At 41.2% G+C, this 27,645-nt stretch overlaps 1 protein-coding gene and 1 long non-coding RNA gene across 2 annotated transcripts in view; both read right to left on the bottom strand.

Annotated features, from left to right (window-relative positions):
* Positions 1 to 13,817: 13,817 nt before the first annotated feature.
* LOC140337232 (uncharacterized) lies at positions 13,818 to 15,022 on the bottom strand. Its single transcript, XR_011922006.1, has 2 exons — positions 14,646 to 15,022; positions 13,818 to 14,038 (listed from the first exon to the last, which is right to left on the bottom strand). It is a non-coding gene; the product is annotated as an uncharacterized lncRNA (long non-coding RNA).
* A 686-nt stretch (positions 15,023 to 15,708) lies between these two features.
* Positions 15,709 to 27,645, bottom strand: part of FAM3D (FAM3 metabolism regulating signaling molecule D) — a 42,372-nt gene continuing 30,435 nt past the window's right edge. The window contains exons 4-10 of the mRNA XM_072420860.1: positions 26,375 to 26,398; positions 24,673 to 24,796; positions 18,747 to 18,805; positions 17,826 to 17,876; positions 17,564 to 17,648; positions 16,593 to 16,719; positions 15,709 to 15,927 (exon numbers count right to left, since the gene is read on the bottom strand). Of these exons, the coding sequence (XP_072276961.1) occupies positions 15,838 to 15,927; positions 16,593 to 16,719; positions 17,564 to 17,648; positions 17,826 to 17,876; positions 18,747 to 18,805; positions 24,673 to 24,796; positions 26,375 to 26,398 (560 nt within the window). The 3' untranslated portion in view covers positions 15,709 to 15,837. The remainder of the gene's footprint in view (positions 15,928 to 16,592; positions 16,720 to 17,563; positions 17,649 to 17,825; positions 17,877 to 18,746; positions 18,806 to 24,672; positions 24,797 to 26,374; positions 26,399 to 27,645) is intronic.

The raw sequence follows: 27,645 nt of genomic DNA, 5'->3' as shown, positions 1-27,645 counted from the left end.
GAGTTGGTGCTCAGGTAACCGGTGAGTCTTTTGTAGACAAGGCGCTCAGGAATTTTGTAAACATATGGGAGAAGGGAGATAGAACAGTAGCTAAAAGTTAGGGAGTAGTCTCACAAGGGTTTTTTCATGATAGGGAGGATAATGGCATGTTTGAAATTGGAGGGGTAGATACCAGTAGAAAAAGAGAGGTTAAATAGTTTGATTAGGGCGGGCGCCAGGGTAGAGGAATGGGTACGGAGTAGATCAGAGGAAATTGGGTCAAGTGGATAGGTACCTCCTGGAGAGTGTTGTTCACTTGGTTGGCTGTTGTGAAGGGGTTTTTCTTCACCATGAAAATGATTCTGCGATCATCCACCACTGTTGTCTTCCGTGGACGTCCAGGTCTTTTGGCATTGCTGAGTTCACCAGTGCTTTGTTTCTTTCTCATGATGTACCAAACTGTAAATTTTGCCACTGCTAATATTGTAACAATTTCTCGGACGGGTTTTTTCTGTTTTTGCAGCTTAAGGATGGCTTGTTTCACCTGCATATGGAGAGCTCCTTTACCACATGTTGTCTGTTCACAGGGACATCTTCCACATACAAGCACCCCCCCTCAAATCAACTCCAAGCCTTTTATTTGCTTAATTGATAATGACATAACGAAAGAGTTGCCCACACCAGCCCATGTAATAGCCTTTGAGTAAATTGTCCAATTACTTTTGAGTCCCTGAAATGAAGTGATTGTGTAAAAAAAAAGTCTTTAGTTCCTTACATTTTTATGCAATCTTTTTGTTCAACCCACTGAATTAAAGCTGAAAGAGTTGTTTCATTTAAAATTAATTGTGGTAATGTAAAGAACCAAAATTAGAAAAAAAGTTGTCACTGTCCAAATATTTATGGACCTAACTGTATCTTTTTGTGTAAGTCCAAAGGAGGAGGTAATGGAGAGCAGTTTGACCAAGAGACACATGTAGCACTTTTGTGTGTTAGGAAATGCTCATCTGTCTGACGACTCCGCGCTCGGTGCCATCGCAATATAAAACAGTGTTTGTTCTGTCCAGAGATGTAATTTGCAACAACCAGGAGAACTAAGATAGCAGCAGCCCCTGCTTGCCTTTAGCTGTGTAGCTTGATGGATTTATGGCATCCCCATCATCCATTGGTAGGCCGTGCAGCTGGGGATTCTAGAGGCTGATCAGCTCCTGACTCAGTCCTGCATTGTCATTGGCTGCTGGGGCTTTATAGCCACTCTGCTTCCAGTCTTCTGTGCCTGGTATAGCGTCTGCTGGGCTTATCTGTGTTGGAGTGATTTTTTACTATTCTGTTACTGACCTGTGCCTGTTCCTGGGGTAAAGTATGGGGAATGATTTTTGTGGTGGGGGGGTTTCAGAGCTGGGGGGGGGGGTGCTTTTAGGCCTGGGGAGGAGGGGGTACAATAAGTGTTAGCAGGGTTGAGAGAGGTGGTGCAGGCAATTAAGAAGGGGGCCATGGGGGGGTGTTCAAAAGGGGGGCAGGTTTGATGGGTGGCATATAAAGTTCAGTGGGGAGAGGGCGTGCGGGGGGTGGGGGGGTCAGTGGTGTCAGGCGTAGGGGAAGAGGAGGTAGGCAGTGGGATTTTTAAAGGACAGGAGCAGGCAGGCAGGTCAACTTGGACGGACGGCGTGGGAGATGCGGCAAGAGGAGAGGTCTACGTTTGCTTGGAGGGACCACTGGGAGCACACTTGAAGGAAGAGGTTCGCAAGCGGATTTTAAAAGGTGATTACGTCGCTATTTTTTCTCTTTTGCCCTTGGAGTGATTTAACATTAATAGGCCGGCGGGGGAGGGAGTAAGGATGACAGCGAGCAACGCCATTATCGTTTGATTCCTCGCACCTTTCTTAACTGGTTGCAGGCTTTTAGTATCTTGGTGAGTGTACTTAGGGAACACCAGCCTGAGCTGTGGACAGGTTTATTTTGTTATCTAGATACTATTAGGGAAGCGTACCGACTGTACAGGGGCCCTGCCTGGCTGCGGTATGATGAACAATTTCATAAGCAGAAGGGAGTGCGACTGTCATTACGTTGGGATCACAAAGCCATTAGTCTTTGGATGAGGATCATGATGGTAAGTAGGCCCAGTGGACAGCAGTTTTTTCAGGTGGGGGCCAGTGGGCCACAAGGTTGTTCAACGAGAGCACGTACAAATTCGGTGGGAGCTGCCGTTTCCGCCACAAGTGCTCCGGATATGGAGGTAACCACGGGCTTGAAAGGTGTTTTAAACATGGGGCAAGTTGGGGGGGATGGCGCTGGAAAAAGGAATGACGCCAGTGATCATCGCAAGGATGCGCCCTTTTCTGACCGAGCAGTGGCTAGGATATTGGAAGAGGGTTTTGCAGAAGGGTTTTGGATTCCCTGCAAATTGGATGTTATTCCAAGGGAACCCAAAAATTTGAGGTTGGCTTTACAGCATCCAGAGGTAGTGGCAGAGAAATAGGCGAAAGAGGTGGGGCTAGGAAGGATGAGCGGCCCCTTTGAGGTGCTGCCAATAGAAGACCTGGTGGTCTCACCGTTGGGTTTGGGCCCCAAGAAGGAGCTGGGTAAGTTTTGAATGATCCATCATTTATCATTCCCACCAGGGGGTTCAGTAAATGATGGAATTATCCCAGAATTGTGCTCGGGGGCTTACACATCGCTGGATGCTGCTATTAGGTGTGCTATGGCAAGGGTGCTTTGATGGTTAAAGCGGACATTGAGGCTGCTTTTCGTTTATTGCCTGTACACCCTGAGTGTGTGCATTGTTAGGTTGCAGGTGGCAGGGGGAGTATTTCGTGGACAGGTGCCTGCCCATGGGTTGCTCCATTTCCTGCACCCTGTTTGAACAATTTAGTACGTTTTTAAAATGGGTTGTTAAGACAGTGGCGGGGGTGGATTCGGTCGACCATTATCTGGATGATTTTTTGTTGATCGGGCCACCAATAGTTCAGTTTGTAGGGTTTTGTTAGGAACATTGCAGCATGTGGTGGATCGTTTTGGAGTACCTCTTGCGGCGTAAAAAACTGAAGGCCCGGAGTCAGTTATTACATTCTTGGGAATTGAGTTAGATTCCTTTGCTATGGAGAGTAGGTTGCCGCAAGGCAAGAGGGTGGCATTGAGGACGGAAGTGGTTGGGGTCTGTGACAGAAAAAAGATGTGTTTGTGAGAGGTGCAGTCTTTGATGGGGTATGTTGAATTTTGCATGTAGGGTGGTGAGGATGGGTAGGATATTCTGTAGAAGGTTGGCTGCTGCGACGGCCAGAGTCAAATTGCTGTCACATTTTGTGCGCTTGTCTAAGGAGGTGAAGACAGATTTAAAAGTGTGGAAAACATTTTTTTGATCCTTTCAATGGGAAGGCTATTGTCTAGGGGAGTTGTAGGGGCGGAGCCTTGTCTAGGGGAGTTGTAGGGGCTTGCATTGGACTAATTGGTACCGCACACTTATGGACTACTTATGCGGGGGTCTGGAGCGAGTGGGATCTGTTTTGCAGGCAGTTTGGGGGTAAGAGGTCAGGAGAGGAGTTGGTGCACCTGCTTTTGTTTTGATGGCGCAAGATTTTGCTAAAGGTGTGTCAGTGGCAGGGGTTAACAGGAAATTGGTGGGTATGGCATTTTTGTTTAAGTTAAAAGGGGGGAGGGATCTTACAAAAACATTTTTAGTGAAACAGGGTGTTAAAGGTTATAGGAAAGGAAAATGGACCCTGGACACTAGGAGGCCGGTTTCCTTTGCGTTGTTGGGGGCGTTGTTGGATAGCATAGCGGGGGTCTATATGAAAAATTGCTCTTTAAAGCAGCGTTTGTTTTGGCGTTCTTCGGGGCAATGAGGATTGGGGAATTGGTTAGCCCAGCCCGGGACTGGGCTGGGGGAGTATTGTGGCAGGATGTCACTTGGACCACGGAGGAGGTGAGTGTGTGGATCTGTAAGTCCAAGACCGACCAGATTGGAAAGGGTTTTTTCGAGTACGGTTAGTGGGGGAGTTTATCAGACAAAGACCTAGGATAGAGGGGCCTTCGTTGCTGCACGAAAACGGGACCTTTTTTTCAGTTTTCAGTTCACAGCCGTGTTTAGGCGATGTTTGGTGAGTATAGGGAATGATCCGAGGGGTTACTCGTCCCACTCCTTTCAGATTGTGGCAGCCACTGTGGCTGCCAGATGGGGCCTAAGGGAAAGAGTGTTTCGGAGGATTGGGTGGTGGGAATCTAGACGGTTCCAGTTGTATATTCGGCCTCATCTGTTGTAAAGTGAGGGGGGGTTCACAGTGGGTAAAATGTGTTGATGTAGGGGCGGAGGGAGTTGAGTTTGGTTGGTAAAATGTTTGTTTTGTTACAGGAGGGCGTCACTGCTTAGTTTGGATAATGGGTCGCTCCTATGTGTGGTGGGGTGCCAGAAGAGCAGAGGTCCAGCCGGAAGGCCGACAGCTAGGCTTACCCAGGGAGGAGGCTATTGTGCCCGGGCTGGGAGTTTGTGGCATGTTGTTAGAGCAGGGTGGTGCCAGAGCTCCGAAGATTTGCGAAATTGGACCGTCAACGCGAGACGTTTAAAAAGGTAGGTCTTGATGAAAAGTAAGTGTATTTGATAGAAAATGAACTAAAATCACTGTAATAAATATGAAATAAAAAATAATGAATTTTGGAAAAATATTAGTAATTGTTGCATGAAAGTAGTGTGTATCTTGGGGAAAAAACAATGATAAATTTACCACTAACTAAACTAATGTTTTTTTCTTATATATTGTCACTGGTAATAATTTGGGCCCAAAGGGATAAACAAATTTACAGGAAATACTATCTCAACCAACAAATCAGGTGTAGGTGTATCTCAACCAACAAATCAGGATAGGTGGTATGAATAGAGGAGGAGACAACTGGTGTAAACCTAAACATTAACACATTGGGCCTGATTTATTAAAATTCTCCAAGGCTGGAGAGGATACACTTTAATCAGTAAAGCTGGGTGATCCAGCAAACCTGGAATTGATCTGATCCAGGATTGAAAAATGTTGCTAATAGGAAATTAATTTAACTCTCCCTAGCGGTAATTCCAAGTGTGACTCGTGGTGGATTTTAGGTGCAAAAAGCGGTAATCCCGAGTCACACTCGGGGTCGCTTTAACCTAAAAAAAAACCCACTTACCTTGCTTTGTCGCTGTCCCCTAGTGTTCTGCTGGTCCCGGCAATACCTGGGGACACGTCTGTCTTCTTCCAGCTCCAACCGTGAACGACAGAGACGCGAGATCTGCGGGGTTATCTTGTGACGTCCGTGCCAGTGGGAGAATCGGTGGGAAATTCAAATAATTTTGTATTGGATTGAATACAAATAAGCCTCGGGAGTCCGGTTGCTTCTCCCAGCACTCGGTTGCCCACAGGAGTTGGTGTGCAAAGGATGGTGTCTGAAGAGAGGCCAGCAACTGACTGGAAGCCCACAACTACAGAGTACAGAATTATAAGGAAATCCAGAAACAAGCCGAAGTCATAACACAGGAAATCAGTCCACCACGGCAGGTACAAAGGGAAGGGCCCAAGCAGAGTCGAGTTCACAAGCAAAGGTCGGTCCAAGCACAGTTGAATGGATAGTCAGGAACGGGCATGGGTCGGTAACAGAGAAATACTCAAAATCACTCTAGCACAGGTAAGCCCAGCAGATGCTATAACAGACACTGGTTACTGAACGCAGGGAGGCTTTAAATTCCCAGTAGCCAATAGCAGCGCAGGGCCGGGTCAGGAGCTGATCATCCTCTAGAATCCCATTCAGCTGTGCGCAGACCAACAATGGATGCTTGGATGCCAAAAATACATCAGGTTGCACAACTAAAGGGAAGCAGAGGCTGCTGCTATCTTAGTTCTCCTGGCTGCTGCAAATGACATTGCTGGACAGAACAGTGTTTATTACTGCGATGGTGCGCAGTATGGAGTTGCTGGACAGAGTTGCTGAGCATTTCCTAACAGGTGGACAGAAAGATTTGAGTGTCATCACCATACAGATTTTTTGTTTTTTTTTGAATCTCGCATAACGTGATCCACTAAACAAAAACCCTGTACTCGATAAAAAAAAGTGCAAGTGCAAAAACACCACACAAAAAACATGTACTGGGGTACTATTGTGGTCCCTCCTCCAAAAAGTAAGGGCCACCTAAATTCCCCAGACCCCCCGAACCGAGGCTTCTGAAGATGGCAGGGTACTGAGTCCATCCAGCTGAAGCTGAAGTAGACCTACTAGCCCTTCTGACCGAAGTCAGACGGGGTCCTTTTCTCTATAGAACTGCATAGGCAGCTCGAAATCCAGACAGAAGAGGGTCAAGGAGAGAGTTGGTGCTCAGGTAACCGGTGAGTCTTTTGTAGACAAGGCGCTCAAGAAGTTTGGAAACATAGGAGATGGGAGATAGAACAGTAGCTAAAAGTTAGGGAGGAGTCTCACGAGGGTTTTTTCAGGATAGGGAGGATAATGGCATGTTTGAAATTGGAGGGGTAGACACCAGTAGAAAGGGAGAGGTTAAATAGTTTGATTAGGGCGGGCACCAGGGTAGAGGAATGGGTACGGAGTAGATCAGAGGAAATTGGGTCAAGTGGATAGGTACCTCCTGGACAGTGTTGGTCACTTGGTTGGCTGTTGTGAAGGGGTTTCTCTTCACCATGAAAATGATTCTGCGATCATCCACCACTGTTGTCTTCCGTGGCCGTCCAGGTCTTTTGGCATTGCTGAGTTCACCAGTGCTTTGTTTCTTTCTCATGATGTACCAAACTGTAGATTTTGCCACTCCTAATATTGTAGCAATTTCTCGGACGGGTTTTTTCTGTTTTTGCAGCTTAAGGATGGCTTGTTTCACCTGCATGGAGAGCTCCTTTACCACATGTTGTCTGTTCACAGCAAAATCTTCCACATACAAGCACCCCCCTCAAATCAACTCCAAGCCTTTCTTTGCTTAATTGATAATGACATAACGAAAGAGTTGCCCACACCAGCCCATGTAATGGCCTTTGAGTCAATTGTCCAATTACTTTTGAGCCCATGAAATGAAGTGATTGTGTAAAAAACGTCTTTAGTTCCTTACATTTTTATGCAATCTTTTTGTTCAACCTAATGAATTAAAGCTGAAAGTCTGCAGTTCAACTGCATCTGAGTTGTTTCATTTAAAATTAATTGTGGTAATGTACAGAACCAAAGTTAGAAAAAAAGTCCAAAGGAGGAGGTAATGGTGAGCAGTTTGACCAAGAGACACATTTAGCACTTTGTTAATGTTATAGATAACATTGTTATCTAGATACTATTAGGGAAACATACCGACTGTACAGGGGCCCTGCCTGGCTGCGGTATGACGAACAATTTCATCAGAAGAAGGGAGTGCGACCGTCATTACCTTGGGATCACAAAGCCATTAGTCTTTGGATAAGGATCATGATGGTAAGTAGGCCCAATGGACAGCAGTTTTTTCAGGTGGGGGCCGGTGGGCCACAAGGAGTTGGATTGCCAGCCGGAAAGAAGTATGGAGTGTGCTGGTTGTTCAACGAGAGCACGTGCAAATTCGGTGGGAGCTGCCGTTTCCGCCACAAGTGCTCCGGATATGGAGGTAACCACGGGCTTGAAAGGTGTTTTAAACATGGGGCAAGTCGGGGGGGATGGCGCTGGAAAAAGGAATGACGCCAGTGATCATCGCAAGTATGCGCCCTTTTCTGGCCGAGCGGTGGCTAGGATATTGGAAGAGGGTTTTGCAGAAGGGTTTTGGATTCCCTGCAAATTGGATGTTATTCCAAGGGAACCCAAAAATTGAGGTTGGCTTTACAGCATCCAGAGGTAGTGGCAGAGAAATTGGCGAAAGAGGTGGGGCTAGGAAGGATGAGCGGCCCCTTTGAGGTGCTGCCAATAGAAGACCTGGTGGTCTTACCGTTGGGTTTGGTCCCCAAGAAGTTTTGAATGATCCATCATTTATCATTCCCACCAGGGGGTTCAGTAAATGATGGAATTATCCCAGAATTGTGCTTGGTGGCTTACACATCGCTGAGTGCTGCTATTAGGTGCGCTATGGCAAGGGTGCTTTGATGGTTAAAGCGGACATTGAGGCTGCTTTTCGTTTATTGCCTGTACACCCCGAGTGTGTGCATTGTTAGGTTGCAGGTGGCAGGGGGAGTATTTTGTGGACAGGTGCCTGCCCATGGGTTGCTCCATTTCCTGCACCCTGTTTGAACAATTTAGTACGTTTTTAAAATGGGTTGTTAAGACAGTGGCGGGGGTGGATTTGGTCATCCATTATCTGGATGATTTTTTGTTGATCGGGCCACCGATAGTTCAGTTTGTACGGTTTTGTTAGGAATATTGCAGCATGTGGCGGATCGTTTTGGAGTACCTCAGGCAGAAAAAACTGAAGGCCCGGGGTCGGTTATTACATTCTTGGGAATTGAGTTAGATTCCATTGCTATGGAGAGTAGGTTGCCGCAAGACAAGCTGGTGGCATTGAGGGTGGAAGTGGTCTGGGCCTGTGACAATAAAAAGATGTATTTGTGAGAGGTGCAGTCTTTGATGGGTTAGGTTGAATTTTGCATGTAGGGTGGTGAGGATGGGTATGATATTCTGTAGAAGGTTGGCTGCTGCAACGGCCGGAGTCAAATTGCCGTCACATTTTGTGCGCTTGTCTAAGGAGGTGAAGACAGATTTAAAAGTGTGGAAAACATTTGTTTGATCCCTTCACTGGGAAGGCTATGTGGTTGGAGGTGACTAAGATGGTGGTGGATTTGGAGTTGTACACGGATGCAGCGGGATCTACGGGTTTTGGCCCTTATTTTCAGGGTAAGTGGTGTGCGAGGGTGCGGCCTCAAGAGTGGGTGGAGGCAGAGTTAGTAAAGAACTTGCTGGTGCTGGAACTATTCCCCATAGTGGTGGCAGTTGAGCTGTGGGGGAAGAATTTGGTGAATAAAAAAGTTAGGTTTCATTGTGATAACCTAGGTGTAGTACAGACCATGAATAGTTTGTTGGTGTTGTCAGGGCCAGCGGTGCAGCTGTTGCGGCACTTAGTGCTCAGATGTTTGCAGTATAACATCTATATGTTTGCAGTATAATATCTATGTTTGTGCAACATATCCCGGGGGTTAGAAATGTTGTGGCTGATGCATTGTCTCGTTTCCAGTAGGACAGGTTTGGTGCGCTGGTGCGGGAGGCGGAGCAGCAAGGAGATCCTTGTCCAAGGGAGTTGTAGGGGCTTGCATTGGACTAATTGGTACCGCACTTAGACTACTTATGCGGAGGTCTGGAGCGAGTGGGATCAGTTTTGCAGGCAGTTTTGGGATAATAGGTCAGGAGAGGAGTTGATGCATCTGCTTTTGTTTTGGTTGGCGCAAGATTTTGCTAGAGGAATGTCAGTGGCGGGGGTTAACAGGAAATTGGTGGGTATGGCATTTTTGTTTAAGTTAAAAGGGAGAAGGATCTTACAAAAACATTTTGTTGAATAACGTAGTGGGGGTCTATTTGAAAAATTGCTCTTTAAAGCAACGTATGTTTTGGCATTCTTTGGGGCAATGAGGATTGGGGAATTGGTTAGCCCAGCCCGGGACTGGGCTGGGGGAGTATTGTGGCAGCATGTCACTTGGACCACGGAGGAGGTGAGTGTGTGGATCTGTAAATCCAAGACCGACCAGTTTGAAAAAAGGGTTTTCAGGTACAACTGTTTAGGATGTTGGGGTCCCCTGTCTGCCCGGATATGGTAGTGGGGGAGTTAATCAGACAAAGGCCTAGGATAGAGGGGCCGTTGTTGCTGCAGGTAAACGGGACCATTTTGTCTTGTTTAGGCGATGTTTAATGAGTATAGGGAATGATCCGAGGTGTTACTCGTGCCACTCCTTTCGGATTGTGGCACCTGCTGAGAATCTAGACGGTTCCAGTTGTATATTCAGCCTCATCTGTTGTAAAGTGAGGGGGGGGGTTCGCAGTGGGTAAAATGTGTTGATGTAGGGGCAGAGGGAGTTGTGTTTGGTTGGTAAAATGTTTGTTTTGTTACAGAAGTGCATCACTGCTTAGTTTGGATAATGGGTCCCTCCTATGTATGGTGGGGTGCCAGAAGAGCATAGGTCCAGCCGGAAAGGCTGACAGCTAGGCTTACCAAGGAAGGAGGCTACAGTGCCCTGGCTGGGAGTTTGTGGCATGTTGTGGAGCAGGGTGGTGCCAGAACTCGGAAGATTTGCAGAATTGGACTGTCACCCGGATTTGGTGGTAATACATGCGGGAGGCAATGATTTAGGTCAGCGATACATGTGAGAGCTGATCAGGGATGTTAAAATTGATTATTTAAGGACTTCCCAAGAGTGATCATAGTTTGGTCAGACATAGAGGCCAGAACTAATTAGAGGGGAGCAATGTTGGTAGAGAAGCTCAATAAGGCAAGGATCAAAGTGAACAAGGAGGTGGGCAGGTTTGTCGCCTGGCATAGGGGGATCGTTATTCGTCATAGAGAATTGGAGGAGGAAACGTGGAGGTTTCTGCGCATAGACAGGGTACACCTTAATGCCATAGGCACAGACTTGTTGTTTTTAGGTTTGCAGGATGGCGTGCAGAGAGAATTTCGGGTGTGGAGGGGTGCTCAACCATGAGGTATCCCGCCTGAGCGCTGGGGTGGTTGGGGTTTAGAAGGGTAAAAATCCTGTTGGTCATTTTGGTAGGGCAATCCAGTGGTAGGGTGCCCATTAATGGTGTTATGGTGGGGCCCCTGAGGCGGTGCTGGGCGGCTAGGGGCCAGTGTGGTACAAATGGTTAATTACACTCGGTGGAGCAGACTTTATCCTTCCTAGACCTGCAGCCTGGTGGTAAATAGTGGAGTTGGTTTGTTGTATATAGTGCAATAGGGTACAGTGGTTTAAATAATGAGACTTAGTTATAATTGGTTAAAGAAACTTTAATATGTTAAGCAAATTTGGAAATAATATTGGTGTATTATTATGCTAATGTTATGTTAATGTGATGATAATTTGAATGTTTACTTATGGTAATGTAGGTTATTTATTGAATGTTGTTTAATATAGTTATTTTATTGTTTAATTAAAGAATTTTATGTTTGTTAAATAAATAAACGTGTGCTTGCCAGCCATTTTAATCCCAAACAGGTATTTGTGTTTTTTAGGAGAGGGGGGAGGGATGGCTGGTAAGTAAGAGGGTGTAGAGAACTGGGAGGTTAAGGATAGTAAACGTTGGGTGCAGAAAAAATTGTTATGTGTGAGAAATGTTTTAAGTGGGAAATGCTTAAGGAAAAATTTGTGAGGAGAAGGAAAGCTTTGTCAAGAGTTTGGGGTGAGAAGGGGTGATAATCCGAGCTACCCTAGTCATGCGTCTTCTATTAAATCTGTATAAAAATATGTAAGATTTCAGAACCTATTCATATTTGTATAAATGCTGCAGAAAGGATCTAAGCCATCCTGAAAGCTTGCATGTATAAGAACTTTAGCCTAATAAAATGTATCAGCTGAACAACAAACTTTCTGCTGTAATCAATAACTATGATGGTGCATGACTCTACTGCTGCTATGGAAGAAATTTTAAAAAGAGGAGGGAAGGTATTAATTCTTTTATTCCACCACTTTGCATATATATGTACATTTTATATAGGTAATGGTGTCATAGGAAACTCTATCCACAGACTCCAAGAGTACATAAAACTGCTGAGGGTATGTTTCTTCTTGATCTGACCTTCTGATAGGGCAATATGGCATTAGATACCATGGAACTTCCCTGGATCCTGGAAAGTTTAATACTTTAACATGAGCTTTTTTGTAATGTTTTCTTACCTGCATGAACCAGTTGACTAGTTAGAGGTTTTAAGGAGTTAACCAGTTCACAAAAAAGGGAAAGAACACCTATTTGCATTCCATAGTAGTTTAGGTAGGTGGAAAATAATCCTCACCTCTGCCACCACTTGTCCAACATTATTAGGGCATCAAAACTTTTGTTTTAGTACCCCCAATTCTTTGAAAACCCCTTTTTGATGCTAAACAACATGTGGACTGGAATTTAAATTGCGGGTGGATAGCAAGGGCTAGGTATACTTGTCAATTCCTTGCTATGAGTATATCACTCTACATGGGCTGGTTACCTCCGGGAGCGCAGGATGTTTCTTTCTTTTTACACCATAATTATAATAAAAATGCAAAATGCACATTAAATACTTTTTAGCATTTATAAACATGAAAAAATAAGAAGCATTTTAAAAAACACACATTTACCCCCTATAAACCAGGGGGAAGTGTGAATATAAAATAAGTTGAATAATAGAAGAATGTTTCCTAATTTTAAGAATTCAGCTTTCATTGAGTGATAAATAGAATAAATAGTACTGTAATCACATGAATGGATCATTATTAGGAAAGTTTAAATAGGTAGGTCTTGATGAAAAGTAAGTGTATTTGATATAAAATGAACTAAAATCACTGTAATAAATATGAAATAAAAAATAATGAATTTTGAAAAAAATACTAATAATTGTTGCATGAAAGTTGTGTGTATCTTGGGGATAAAGCAATGATAAATTTACCACTAATAGTAGTTTTTATTTGTGTTTTTTTCTTATATACTATCACTGGTAATAATTTAGGCTCAAAGGGATAAACAAATATACGGGAAATACTATCTCATTAAGAAAACTCAACCAACAAATCAACTCACAGATAGGTGGTATGAATAGAGGGGGAGACAACTGGTGTAAACCTAAACATTAACACATTGGGCCTCATTTATTAAAACTCTCTAAGGCTGGAGAGGATACACTTTGATCAGTAAAGCTGGGTGATCCAGCAAACCTGGAATGGATCTGATCCAGGATTGAAAGATGTTGCTAATAGGAAATTACTTTAACCCTCCCTAGCGGTAATCCCAAGCGTGACTCGTGGTGGATTTTAGGTGCAAAAAGCGGTAATCCCGAGTCACACTTGGGGTCGCTTTAACCTGAAAAAAAAACCCATCTACATTGCTCTGTCGCTGTCCCCTAGTGTTCTGCTGGTCCCCGCAATTCCTGGGGACACGTCTATCATCTTCCAGCCCCAACCGTGAACTGCAGAGACGCGAGATCTGCGGGGTTTCCTTGTGACGTCCGTGGGAGGATCAGCGGGAAATTCAAATAATTTTGTATTGGATTGAATGCAAAATAGCTGTATTGAGTCCAATCCAAAGAAATCTTCATATAATATATTTATAGTGTATATGCTACTGTACATTTGTTTTACATGTTTAATTATATATAAAAAAAAAATTTTTAAACACATTTTGGACATATTTTGGTGAGTTTTACATAAGAATTATGGAATTATGAATTATTACAATAAAAAATAAATTTTCATGCAAAAGAATTGTAACGCTTTTTGCACGGAAATTTGAACAGAATTAGAACGCTAAGGAGTGGTTAGGAAATCCATTCCAGGTTTGATGTCTCACCCAGCTTTACTGATGAAATGTATCCTCTCCAGCCTTGAAAAGCTGTAATATTTCAGACGCAACCTTTTTTTTTGTTTACTGCACATGGACAGCTGCTAAATCTTCTAAATATGTACCCCAATCGGCTAACGTGGGCAGAATATACAGAGGGGCAAGTGGTCAAATGTAAATTTCCTTGAGGGCATTAAATGTTAGAATTGGCCCACTGGATGAATACATTTCTGACATACCTCCATATATAATAACTGCACACATTTTTAATGACACTGATTAATAAAAAAAACATCTTAGAGCTCCATGCCAGGAAATAATGTAATTTGTCAGCTGCAGACAATCGGAAGCATTGCCCTAGTCTTCTCAGTAATGAGACTGCACTGTGCAACTTTGTAGCAAGTCACCTGAGAAGAATGTATAACTAGACAGCATTCCCTCAATCATTTCCCATCTTTATTAAATAAAATATATACATTAAAATATAAAACATATGAAAACATTGTAAATGCATCTTCACTGGGAGTGTTTGTAGAAATAGTCACACAATAAACAAATTACTCTCTCAGTCAATTTTGCGGGGAATGCAGCCTTCCATCTCTAGGACCTCCGGCCAGCCATCATATTTGTTTGTCTCCTTATTGTTCTTGATGTACTGTCAAGGAGAGAAAGTGATATGAAACATGTTATACTTCACCTATCCTTTTCAGGTCGTTAATGGCACAGATGCCGAATATAGTGTCCGTATGGGTCATTTAAATAATTTGTCGTTTTGGGTTTTTTTTGTGACTGTTCTACATTGTATTACCCGTAGTTTGGTCGCCTCATTTGTCAATGGGCCTCTTTCTGTGTCAGACACTTTGACAGCTTAGCCAGCAGGTTTGGTTTTGTAATGAGAACCATGCGGGCACAATGACAGTGGGATCTTGGAATCTCTGTCCCTTGAATCTAATATTGGATCTTTGTCCCATATAAGTAGATTGTGAGCTCCTAGTCCCGCAATAGATGGGATGGAATAGGCAATGATGGGACCTGGTGATTGGCAGAATTGCATTGCCAAAAGGCATACCACTTGGTTCCCATGTGATCGCAAGCACCTTTGGGTGCCGGCACAGTGTATTGTGCTTGAAAATAGTTTGCAATTATCTATGGGAATGGGTTGTATGTTTATTATCTACAAGCACAAAGTTGGAGTCATTTATAGGGTGTGCAGACCCCTTTGTTGGAAAAATCTGCAGAATTTATGTTCTATCCATATTTACCTGTTCAAATGGACTTTTATGCTTTAAGCCTTTTCCTCCAACAAATGTCCAAGAGTCTCGGAAACCAACTTTCTTTGCATAACTACTACCATAGCTGGTAAATAAATCCCTGGTTGGGTTATCCATTCTAAAAACAAACAAAAAAAAACACACACAATCAGTTTATATAGTGGGACATTTTAATGATGATTCCTAAATTATATTGTTTGCAAAAGAGCTTGTATTTTAAACTATCTGACATGAAATCACTTACCGTATTTTTCGGACCATAAGACGCACTTTTTCCCCCCCAGAAGTGGGGGGAAAAAGTCCCTGCGTCTTATGGTCCAAATGTAGCCTCTGTGCCCGGGCCGTCTCTCCGGTATCCTCCCCAGCCGCTGTCCTATATATATATATATATATATGCTACTGTACAGTTGTTTTACATGTTTAACTATATATATATACATTTTTTTTTCAACACATTTTTTTTTAAAGTTTATTACTAAATTGATTAACTATTGGACATATTTTGGTGATTTTTACCTAAGAATTATAGCCTACAACAAAAAATAAATTTTCATGCAAAAAAATTGTAACGCTTTTTGCATGGAAATTTGGACAGAATTAGAACGCTAAGGGGGTGTTAGGAAATCCATTCCAGGTTTGCTGATGAAAGTATCCTCTCCAGCCTTGGAAAGGTTTATTAATTCAGACGCAGCCTTTCTTGTTTACTGCACATGGACAGCTGCTAAATCTTCTAAATATGTACCCCAATCAGCTCATGTGGGCAGAATATGCAGAGGGGCAGAGGTCAAATGTGAATTTCCTTGAGGGCATTGAATGTTAGAATTGGCCCACTGGATGAATACATTCCTGACATATCTCCATAAATAATAACTGTATACATTTTTAATGACACTGATTAATAAATACAAAACATCCTTGAGCTCCATGCCAGGAAATAATGTAATTTGTCAGCTGCAGACAAGCTGAAGCATTTCCCTAGTCTTCTCAGTAATAAGACTGCACTGTGCAACTTTGTAGCAAGTCACCTGAGAAGAATGTATAACTAAACAGCATTCCCTCAATCATTTCCCATCTTTATTAAATAAAATATATACATTAAAATATAAAACCTATGAAAACATTGTAAATGCATCTTCACTGGGAGTGTTTGTAGAAAAAGTCACACAATAAAGAAATGACTCTCTCAGTCCATTTTGCGGGGAATGCAGCCTTCCATCTCCAGGACCTCCGGCCAGCCATCATATTTGTTTGTCTCCTTATTGTTCTTGATGTACTGTCAAGGCGAGAAAGTGATATGAGACATGTTTTTCTTCACCCATCCTTTTCACGTCAAAGGTCGTTAATGGCACAGATGCCGAATATAGTGTCTGTATGGGTCATTTAAATAATTTGTAGTTTTTGGGCTTTTTTTGTGACTGTTCTACATTGTATTACCCGCAGATTGGTCGCCTCATTTGTCAATGGGCCTCTTTCTGTGTCAGACACTTTGACAGCTTAGCCAGCAGGTTTGGTTTTGTAATGAGAACCATGCGGGAATAATGACATTTATTAGTGAAGACTGGTCTCTCAGTGACTGTGGAATCTTGGAATCTTTGTCCCTTGGATCTAAAATTGGATCTTTGTCCCATATAAGAAGATTGTAAGCTCCTAGTCCCACAATAGATGGGATGGAATAGACAAGAATGGGACCTGGTGATTGGCTTCCAAAGCCACAGAATTGCATTGCCAAAAGGCATAAGGCACACCACTTGGTTCCCATGTGATCGCAAGCACCTTTGGGTGCCCGGCACAGTGTATTGTGCTTGAAAATAGTATGCAATTATCTATGAAAATGGGTTGTATGTTTATTATCTACAAACACAAAGTTGGAGTCATTTATGGGGTGTGCAGACCCCTATGGTGGAAAATCTGCAGAATGTATGTCCTATCCATATTTACCTGTTCAAATGGACTTTTATGCTTTAAGCCTTTTCCTCCAACAAATGTCCACGAGTCTCGGAAACCAACTTTCTTTGCATAACTACTACCATAGCTGGTAAATAAATCCCTGGTTGGGTTATCCATTCTAAAAACAAAAAAACAAAAAAAACACACAATCAGTTTATTTTAAAGTATATAGTGGGACACATTATTGATGATTCCTAAATTATATTGTTTGCAAAAAAGCTCGTATTTTTAACTATCTGACATGAAATCACTTAATCTCATAAGAATATCTAAAATATGTTTGTTATTTACCAACAGCTAAAATAAAGCCTTGGTAAAGTCTTAAGGGGTCCATACATCAAGCTATGAATTGGACACTGACTGAAGAAATTCCTGGTGGAGAATCAATTATTGCTAATAATAATAATAATAATAATAATAATAATAATAATATTATAATTAATTATAAACAGGGTTTATATAGTGCCATTTTATTATGCAGTGCTGTACATTAAATAGGGGATGCAAAGACAGATACAGACAGTGATAGAGGAAGAGGAGAGGACCCTGCCTGGAAGAGCTTACAATCTAAGATGTGGGTAAGTATCCACTAATATACATTGAGCAGTAAGATTCTTCACATGGGAATCTTTCAGTGAATGTTTGTCATTTGACAGTTGGAAGATAGAGCAAGATACAGCTTACAAGGGGATGGGACACTATGTCAACTTGGCCATAAGTCTGTGTCCCGTGTGCACAGCCTGGGCAGATGTCACAAGGAGTCTACACTTAGAGAATGATACTTTCTACACGTTAACAGGTTCACTTTGAATAAGGGGCAAGGTGCCAATTTTAGGAATAGAAATTGCTGTACTTCCAATCAATGTTGAATTGAGACAGTAACGATGTACAGAGAAAATAACTTGACTGCAGTTTTAGGCAAGAACATGTGATTGGGGTATATACAGCACTTTTTTACTCACTTTGTGGCTGGATCATCATAAGATGCCAAAAGCATCAACGTGCCATCTGTCATCTTTTCCAAGAACGCCTTAACTTCCTTGATATCTTAAAGAAATGACAAAACACATGGTACAGTTTCCAATTGAATGTTTTGTGCAACATTCACATTACAACAACTTGTTCTTATTATTGAACAAAATACAGTTTTATACGCTAATCAGGGACAAAAAACGCTCAGCCTTCTCCTAGCATAATGTAAATAAACAAGAAATAAGAACTTACCACCAGAGTACATGTCAAAATGGCCCGTATGTTTAAGTTCGCCTGTAGAGGCTTGAAATAAATGACAAAAATAAATAAATTAGTAAATTTAAGTTTAATTTAAGTATAAATTAGCTTTAAATATTATATGTTGAATTATTATTTATATAAATTTACTTGTTACCTAAATATAAAGAATGGCCAAGGTAATTGTGGTAAATAGGACATGCAGTACCAGATAGAGACCACAAGGTGGCAATAGAGAGTGTACCCAGAATTTAAAGGTTTATTATTATTATTATTATTACAATCTTATTGTCATATGTGTGATGTTGTGTGATTGTGTATAGTGTCTGCAACAGAGATTGTGCCAAATGACTAAAAGATCCCTTTCAGGCTTCAAATTTTATAGTATACCTCATTCAAATTATTTATATATATATATATATATATATATATACATACACCGTATTTTCCGGCGTATAAGACGACCCCCAGCTTTTCCAGTTAAAATATAGAGTTTGTTGCACTTAAAAAAAACAGTAACAAAGAAAATTTTTACTTTAAATAATAGAATTGTCTACCCTTCTATGTAAAGTAGTCACACAGCTCCACCTAGTGGCTGATTTGTAAATCACAGCCCACAGAGTTTCATCGAAGCTCTCTGACGGCTGACTCTCGCTAACCCGAGCTCGGATCTTCTCCCCGTTCAGTGGATTGGTAAGTACCCGGCGTATAAGACGACCCCCGACTTTGGCACAGATTTTTCGGTGTTAAAAAGTTGTCTTATACGCCGGAAAATTTGGTATATATATATATATATATATATATATATATGTATATATTTAAAAGTCATTAAAATATTAAAATAACATATATAAGAATACAAAAGACACTGATATAAATAAACAAAATTTGTCAGAGTCTGCATTTTATTTTTACCATTGACTAGCGCCATGTTTAGTCCTCTTCCAATATTGTTTTTAACACTGCTCATTAGGCTGAAAGAGACAAAAAGATTTAAGGGTTAAGTTATTAGTACTATATGTCACAGATCTTGAAATATAGATAGGAACAATATGTAATAAATTATATGTGAACAAAATGAAAAGATCAATACATTTCTGCGAACCATAACAGAGGGCCATATTTATACCTTTATTAAAGCTCCCCAGCTGGATGTCTTAAAAGTCATTTGTTCTTTAAAAGCAAATGTTTTCAATCCTGGACCAGATGTATTCCAGGTTTGCTGGATCACTCAGCTTTACAAATAAAATTGTATCTTCTCCAGCTTTGGAGAACTTTAATAAATCAGTTCCCTTTATCTGCAAGAAATGCACATAGCTCATAACTTCTAACACAAGGACACTACTGGCCATTTTGAAGACTGAAATTGCAAGGAAATCCTACAATGGGCACAAATTTCTCTCACTTTCTGTTGTTGGGTGTTGTTGAGTTTCTGTTGAGTCTTCTCTTTCTTTAAAGAGACACATACCAAAAAGTTAGTGGTTTTTTTAGCATTTCCTACCTTAGCTATAAACTTTTGTCAGTTTAACCAAATACATTTGGCCACTCATCATTAGATCATTTTCAATGTTTAATATCAAGGGAAACTCCTTGAATGATCCTTTGCATTGGTGAGGTTGCTTATACCACAAAGTCGGCCCACCAGGGGGTCCCAGAAAAAAGAGAATAAAAAATAAATCTGTAAACAACCTTATTTTGTTTTCTATTAAACACACCCTTCCAACGCGTTTCAGAGCTCAAACACTTCCTCCTTCATCAGGACATGATAAAAGCAATGGACCTAGTTTATCTAGCAAACCTAGAATGGATTTCCTAAAAGTCATTTGCTATTTGTTAGCAAATGTTTCCAATCCTGTACCAAATACTTTTCAAGTTTGCTTAACCTTCCTCATGGTCTGATTAGGTCAGTAATTTTGAATATCAAAGCAATACATTGTTTTAGTTTTCCTGCCAGGTTGGGGACGCGAGGCCAAGGAACACAGATGCCGGGCGGGCATCATTGGAGGACGCTGCTGGCTTGTGGGGATCTGGTAAGCCCTTTACAATGCCACCTCACTCGGGAATACCTCCAGGGAAGTTAATCCCCCAGCTTCACTGGTGACATCCTCTCTAGCCATGAAGAGCTTTAATAAATCAGGCCCAATGAAGTTTGCTGATACACTGATGTAGATCCTAATATTAACCTGAACCCATTTGGATCAATGTACACCAGCTATGAGACCATTGCATTGCAATATTCAAGCTCTGATGAAAGGGGAGGTATTTGACCCCTGAAACATTTCTGGTTCTGTGTTTAATGAAAATGTTCTGACCCGTTGCCAACCTATCACAAATGTGTTTGGGGGAATCTCTCCAGCGGGGACATAAAAACAATAAAACCCAAGACACACTTTTTCCAACCAAATTTGTATTCCTGTCTGTCTATTCCTGTGCTTTACACAGCCTGCCACACAGTACAGCCAGGTGGGTAACACAGGAGACTGCAGAATGCTTTTTTTTTACATTTTACATCTATAATTTGCTACATTTTAGTGTCCCAATATTAAAGCACATTTCTGAGCTTTAGAAATGTAAATTTTCATTTTTTTTTTTACAAGTGCCCCTATGACTTGACAAGACACCAGAAGGAGCCAAGCTCTATGGCTTTGCACAGTGTTTTGTTGGTTTTACAATGAACATGTATGGAGGGAAAAGCAGAGGGATCACCGTATCAGTGTGCGTCTAACTTGAAATATTTTCATTGGAGACACGGACTGCAAGCTTTTTCCTAAAAGAACTGGAAAACTCAGAACCTTTGATCAGCTAATACTACCGGTTTACTTCCTATTCATGTGACAACGATTTCTCATTTTATGTCCTGCTGTCACAGGTCATCAGAACGTCAGGAAAGTAAGAGAAATGTCCCCAACTGGGTCATAGACCTGGATAGAGTTGTCCTGGATGGCATTCCACTTTGTACTGTGATAAGGAGAAACTTTATTATATTAGTAGGTGAATAAGGCTGAGCAATGGCACTGGAACTCTAATATGGAACTGTAAAATAAAACCCAAAAGTGTCACATCAGCTAAGACAAAAAGGTATGAAAGGGGGGTGGAGACAGGTCATTACCCAAAAAATACCAGCTGCCTTGTCGCCATTCACATTACTCCTGTTGTGTGCAGCCAGATGGAAGTTTAGGAAAGTTTCTTGAGATGTAAATGACATGCCACATAATATGCTTAGTAAACATAATATCAAATCTGAAGACTGCCATATGTTGTGTTCTAACAGTAAAATGTTTTTTTTTTTCTGAGAATCATTAACAAGGAGCAGCAGGAATTTTGGCATGAATGGTCCTGAACAAGGAAGAATTGTTGAGAAGCATTTATTATAAATGTCACTGGTTGTGCCCTATTTGTGCACATCTATCTAGCAAACACTTTCATAAATCTTTACATTTGCAGCTCATATTTCACTGATGTACCATAGAACATGTTCAGTTACCTGAACTTTCCCTAAAATATAATAAAAGTTTGCCTGTCAGATGACTTTGCTGTTGGTTTTTAATGCACATAAAATATTTTAGGACACTATTTGTTTCAGAATATTTTTTTCTTCATTTCCCTTCTCTAAAAACTGGTGCGTCTTATGGTCCAGTGCGTCTTATGGTCCGAAAAATACGGTAATCTCATAAGAATATCTAAAATATGTTTGTTATTCACCAACAGCTAAAATAAAGCCTTAGTAATGTCTTAAGGGGTCCATACATCAAGCTATGAATTGGACACTGACTGAAGAAATTCCTGGTGGAGAATCAATTACTGCCAATATTATTATTATTAATATTAATCATTTTTATAGCAACAATATATTACCTTTATAATATGGATTGCCAATGACAGACAGATACAGACAGTGACACCGGAGGAGAAGATCCTGCCTGGAAGAGCTTGCAATCTAGGATGTGGGTAAGTATCACACTAATATACATTGAGCAGGAAGATTCTTCACATGGGAATCTTTCAGTGAATGTTTGTCATTTGACAGTTGGAGGATAGAGCAAGATAGAGCTTACAAGGGGATGGGACACTATGTCAACTTGGCCATAAGTCTGTGTCCCGTGTGCACAGCCTGGGCAGATGTCACAAGGAGTCTACACTTAGAGAATGATACTTTCTACACGTTAACAGGTTCACTTTGAATAAGGGGCAAGGTGACAATTTTAGGAATAGAAGGAATAGAATTGCTGTACTTCCAATCAATGTTGAATTGAGACAGTAACGATGTACAGAGAAAATACCTTGACTGCAGTTTTAGGCAAGAATATGTGATTGGAGTATATACAGCACTTAATTTACTCACTTTGTGGCCGGATCATCATAAGATGCCAAAAGCATCAACGTGCCATCTGTCATCTTTTCCAAGAACGCCTTAACTTCCTTGATATCTTAAATGACAAAACACATGGTACATTTTCCAATTGAAAGTTTTGTGCAACATTCACATTACAACAACTTGTTCATATTATTGAACAAAATACAGAAGGCAAAACATTTATATACGCTAATCAGGGACAAAAAACGCTCAGCCTTCACCTAGCATGTAAATAAAATGTAAATAAACAAGAAATAAGAACTTACCACCAGAGTACATGTCAAAATGGCCCGTATGTTTAAGTTCGCCTGTAGAGGCTTGAAATAAATGACAAAAATAAATTAAATTAGTAAATTTAAGTTTAATTCAAGTATAAATTAGCTTTAAATATTATATGTTGAAATATTATTTATATAAATTTACTTGTTATTTGGATATAAAGAATGGCCAAGTTAATTGTGGTAAATAGGACATGCAGTACCAGATAGAGCCCACAAGGTGGCAATAGAGAGTATACCCAGAATTTAAAGGTTTATTGTTATTAATATTATTATTATTATTATTACAATCTTATTGTCATATGTGTGATGTTGTGTGATTGTGTATAGTGTCTGCAACAGAGATTGTGCCAAATGACGAAAAGATCCCTTTCAGACTTGCAGCGTTGTGTGCATTCTCAACCACTCCTATTCAAAACCTGACAAGTTACAAAACCTCTATAAAACAATAGGCAAATACACGGATGACATATTGTAGATGAAATGACCTACTGTAGGAATACGACTGAGAACACGGATCCATTTACTGCTTGAAGTATATGTACACATTGTAGGCAAATCCACCACACAGAGATTACGTCTAATTGCTGTATGCACAGTGCAATATCCTCTACAACCCTGGACACACAAGATCATATTACAAGGGGCTGCTGAGAAGTTCCTGGCTTTGCCCAGAAAGAAGAGAGCCAGAGTTATGAAATAACACATTTATTCAACATATTTCCCCCTGAGACTGATGCACTTGGTACAGCGTAGTTGCAGCTTTTCTAGACCGTTCAAATAAAAGTCCTTTGGTTGGGCAGCAAACCAGCTCTCAGCAGCATCTTAGACGTCAGAAATGTCCTCAAAACGTTGCCCCTTCAGGTGTTTCTTCAAATTTGGGAACAGATAATAGTCCGAAGGGGCCAGGTTAGGTGAGTAGGGGGATGGTGGACCAATTGGAAACCCAGGGCGTTCAATCTGGCAGCTACAATGTTGGACATGTGCACAGGTGGTGGGTAGTCCACCAACAGAACCGAACCCTGGACCCAACTGTGATCTGCTATTAAGTGCACCTAAGCTGGGTCACCTATAATGCATACAGAGGGCAGAATTTTTTTTTTTTATATTTCCGTAAATCTTTGCTCCGGAAAGCTTTCTTCTCTCAGTTCACAGCTTATTTTGTCAAAGCTTTCTGAGGCCATCAGGTACAATAAAGGATAATCAGTTCTGCATTGCAAGGTAGGTAGGAACCTGCCACATCATGTGAGCATTAAACAGCATAGAAGAGTGCCAACTGCTGGTGGGGTAAAGATTAAAAATCTCTCAAACAAGAGAGACTATAGCAGACTTTCTCAACCTTTTTAACATTGGGGAGCCCCTGAAAAATGTTTTAGGTCTTCAAGCAACCCCTGCTACAAATACTATATCTACGGCACAGAGTATATTAACATGGTGACAAATAAGATTTCCTCATTGGACATTCCTGGCCAATGGGCGGAATGTCAGGCTTGCAGACAGACAAAAAGATCATTGGTATCACTTAATCTGACCTGAGAGGCACAAATTGCTCAAGGAACCCCTAGCAACCTCTGGAGAAAACTTAAGGTTCCATGGAACCCTGGTTGAGAAACGCTAGACTGGAGGGACCCTACTCCATGACTACATAAAGTTTTTATTGCCCCCAATAGTAATCCAAATCCATACCACACACCTAACTCTAATGTTTAACTTTTTTATGTATCCATACAAACCTCCAATATCAACTAAAACCATTAATTCCTGCATCAATTTCAACATACACCAAGATGTCAGTGACAATCAATGATACCATACTATACATCCCACTGGACAATGACCATCTAACGTCTATAGCTACCCATGTACCCTAGATTGTCATATATTACCTCTTTCATTAAACCCTCATATAGTTAAAATACCACCATAAATCTCTTTCTGAATATCCAGACTAAGATTAAAGGTTTTGTTGTGTTTTGTATCCTTTGTGAGCAGATTATATTTAGATAACTATGCTGCTGTGGTCATGACTAGCAGATAATAAGAGACAGCAAGATCCCACAGTAAAAGAATTCAGCACTTAAACCCATGTCTATGTCTGGGAGAGGCAAAGTTCAAACACTATACACAGGTTACTTTGTGATATTTTAATCGGTTTATAAAGCACACTGCCTCTAACAAAGAGAAGCCAATATATAGAAATTACACTTACATTTTGTCTTCCAAACAGATTGTAGGGCCGACCACGTTGGCTGCTCCACTTATGATTTTAAAGGTAAAGTAATCAACTGGACAATCCTTTTCATTCCCGCATTTTTTGTGTGCTTTTTTTGGACCTGCAGGGAAGTAAATCGTATTTACTTAGAACATACAGCACGCTTGTGCAGGTTGACATTCCAATCCTTCCTGTGAGATCCTGAAAATAATGGGGTTTCCAAATCTTACTAGAAGACTCTCCTACTGTCAGGAAAAGCTTTTTGGGCTGACGATTCCATGTTGTGCGCCACTGCAGTATCCCACACCAGCTATTTTGTCCAGCAATGTCACTTGCAGCAGCAAGAAAACAAAGAAATAGCAGCAGCTCCTGCCTCCCTTTAGCCGTGCAGCTTGATGTATTTTATCGGCATCCCCAGCGCATACTCTTGACGGAGATGAAGGAGATTTTAGGGGCAGATTAGTTCCTGGCTATTTTGCGCTGCCATTGGCTGCTGGGATTTTATTGCTCCAAGTCACCATTGCCTGTTGTAGCGTAGAGCTAGGCTGACCTGCTGTTAATGTGTATTCCTCTGATTTACTGTCACTGACCCTGAGAGTTTATGCTGCCTGGACCAAACTGTTGCCTGTGACCCTGACTCTGACTGTGTCTTATCCTTGTGTACCTTGTCTGGTGGATGGATTACATGTGTATGACCTCTGCTCTGTATTCTGGACTTGTCTCTGTTGGAATCTTGGTACAGCTTTATCTGCGGGCTCCTGTTAGTTCTCCCCCAGACACCATCCCTTGAGCAATAATTCCTGGGGGGCAACCGCGTGCTGGAAAATGCAACTAGCTTGCTTTAGGTGAAGAGTGCGGCGTTAGATTGGAGGACTGGTGCCTAGTGAGTCCTGGACCAGGGCCTTACACCTACACTGTAACTGAACATAAGATTTTTGGATACTTTGTGTTCCTGGGACACTTACTGGAAAAATGGTAACTTCCCTTCTCTAGTGTGAAAGCCAGGTGAAACAGGCTAGAAACTGGCTCCTATCTACATACCCATTCATTCCTACATTCACATAATTTATTATGTTTGATTCCTGCCTCCCTATCCACTTAGTGGCCACACAGCTCTACACCCCATGGTCATCCAGGTACCAAAGTATCTGTATGGTTTGCTATGGCTATTGCAACACCCTTGATAAAAATAACATATTTAATGAATATGGGCTAGAAATGTAGTGTGCAGCTCAGTCAATGTTTAAAAAAACAATGTGCCTTTAATATGCATTTTCTCAAGTGATGAATACGGTATGCATAGATCTACATTTTGTAACATACATTTTCTGTAATCATTTTTCATACACAAGTCAGTAATAGAGAGAAATTTAATCAAAGAGGTGTACGGACTAATCAAAAGAATTTATAGCTTTATTTCAGAATTAGTTTGAATGGCTTACTTTAACTAAGTTATTTGGGGTTTGTGGGTACCCTTAATTGCTTTATGTCAGTCTAATAATAGAAATTATTAGCTGCAGTTTAGCTGAATAGCAAATGGAAATGTAAAGGGACATCTTAGAACATGTCAGTTAGTGTGTGTTATCACTTCAGTACAGAGAAAGAGATTTTTTAGGCTTAGCAGCATTTAAAGAGGTTTAAATCATCAATGCCATGAGGTAGTAATGAGGATTGCAAAGTATAATAAAAGTGTACTTACTTTCAGCAACATCAGCCCGCTTATCTATAAGAAAAGAGTAGGAATAAGGTGTTAATTAGCTAGTGGTATAAGTTTGTAATTCATCACTAGTTCCTTAACGCTACAATACTCCCTGTTCAGTTGCTGCAACATTTACTTTAAAGTGGTACATGATTTACTATTAGTTATAAAATGGTCTATGGCATCCCTTGTGAACCCATTTACCACAAATGAGCCCTTACAATAATTTTTATATCTTGGTTCTAAAACCAGATCATTGATGATCAGTTGGAAGATTGGCTCTTTCATTGATAAATAGTAGGACGAGTGTTCCCCTTAAAAATGATGATCATAATGCCACCCTTCAAGACTATCACTGGTGTCCTGCAGCTGGCTCAGCCAAGTTGGCACTGGCCCAGGAACTATGTAGGCACCTTGAAATGGGATGTTAATCAACTACAGCTCAAGGAACCCATGGCAACCTTTGCAGGAACTGTAGGGTTACAATTAATGTTAATACTGTTAATTCAGGGTTCTTGCTTCAGAGTTCCTGAGACTGTTACTGTGGATTAAAGTTTATGTATATTGTATTTATGAATGTCTGATACTTGCTACCCCTTGGTCTATTTAAATAAAGCATTGATATATTTTAGTTGAATTTTAGTTTATAAATGCAATGAGAATCTGATGATCTTTCAGCGCTGTCCTTTGTCAACAACACTCTGGCTGTCGCCAGCACCAACCGGTGTCACTATGGGTTGCAGTTGAACCTCTGCAGGATCATATGTTTGATTCCTGTTCATCTGTGCAACTACTTGAGGATTATTCCAACACCCAAACCTTTTGTTGTCTACATTTTCAGATGTTCCCAAAATTATGTGTGTGAAAGCGTTTGAAACCTACTCAGTGCCCTTGGGAGTCACCTAAGCAAATAACTCGTAGAATATCTGTTCCAGGCTGTTGTTTCTATAATCTATGTTCCTATATTGCCTTCAGTTTAGGGCCTCTACCTGTTTCCCTTAAAGCTTTGCTACCAGCCTACTATGCTTCATTTGGGGCAGCTGTTGTCATTCCACAAGTACTTGAAGGCTGCAAAATTATAGGTGTAAGTGGGGGACACTTGTGGCTAACTCCTCCTATGCCCTGTATGATAGCCTTAGTTTTGTATCTTATTCTGCCAGGCAGGGATCACAAGATCCTGACCTAGGGGAGAGAAAAGTATAAATCCAGACCAGGGGCTGCAATGTGGAAGCTGTTTGCAGCAATCCTTTTATAATGTGCTCCGGTGATCA

This window comes from Pyxicephalus adspersus, chromosome 8 (genome assembly GCF_032062135.1).
Source record: "Pyxicephalus adspersus chromosome 8, UCB_Pads_2.0, whole genome shotgun sequence".
Lineage (NCBI taxonomy): Eukaryota > Metazoa > Chordata > Amphibia > Anura > Pyxicephalidae > Pyxicephalus > Pyxicephalus adspersus.
The sequence above is the reverse complement of the archived record's forward strand: the minus strand, read 5'-3'. Positions and strand labels throughout refer to the sequence as shown.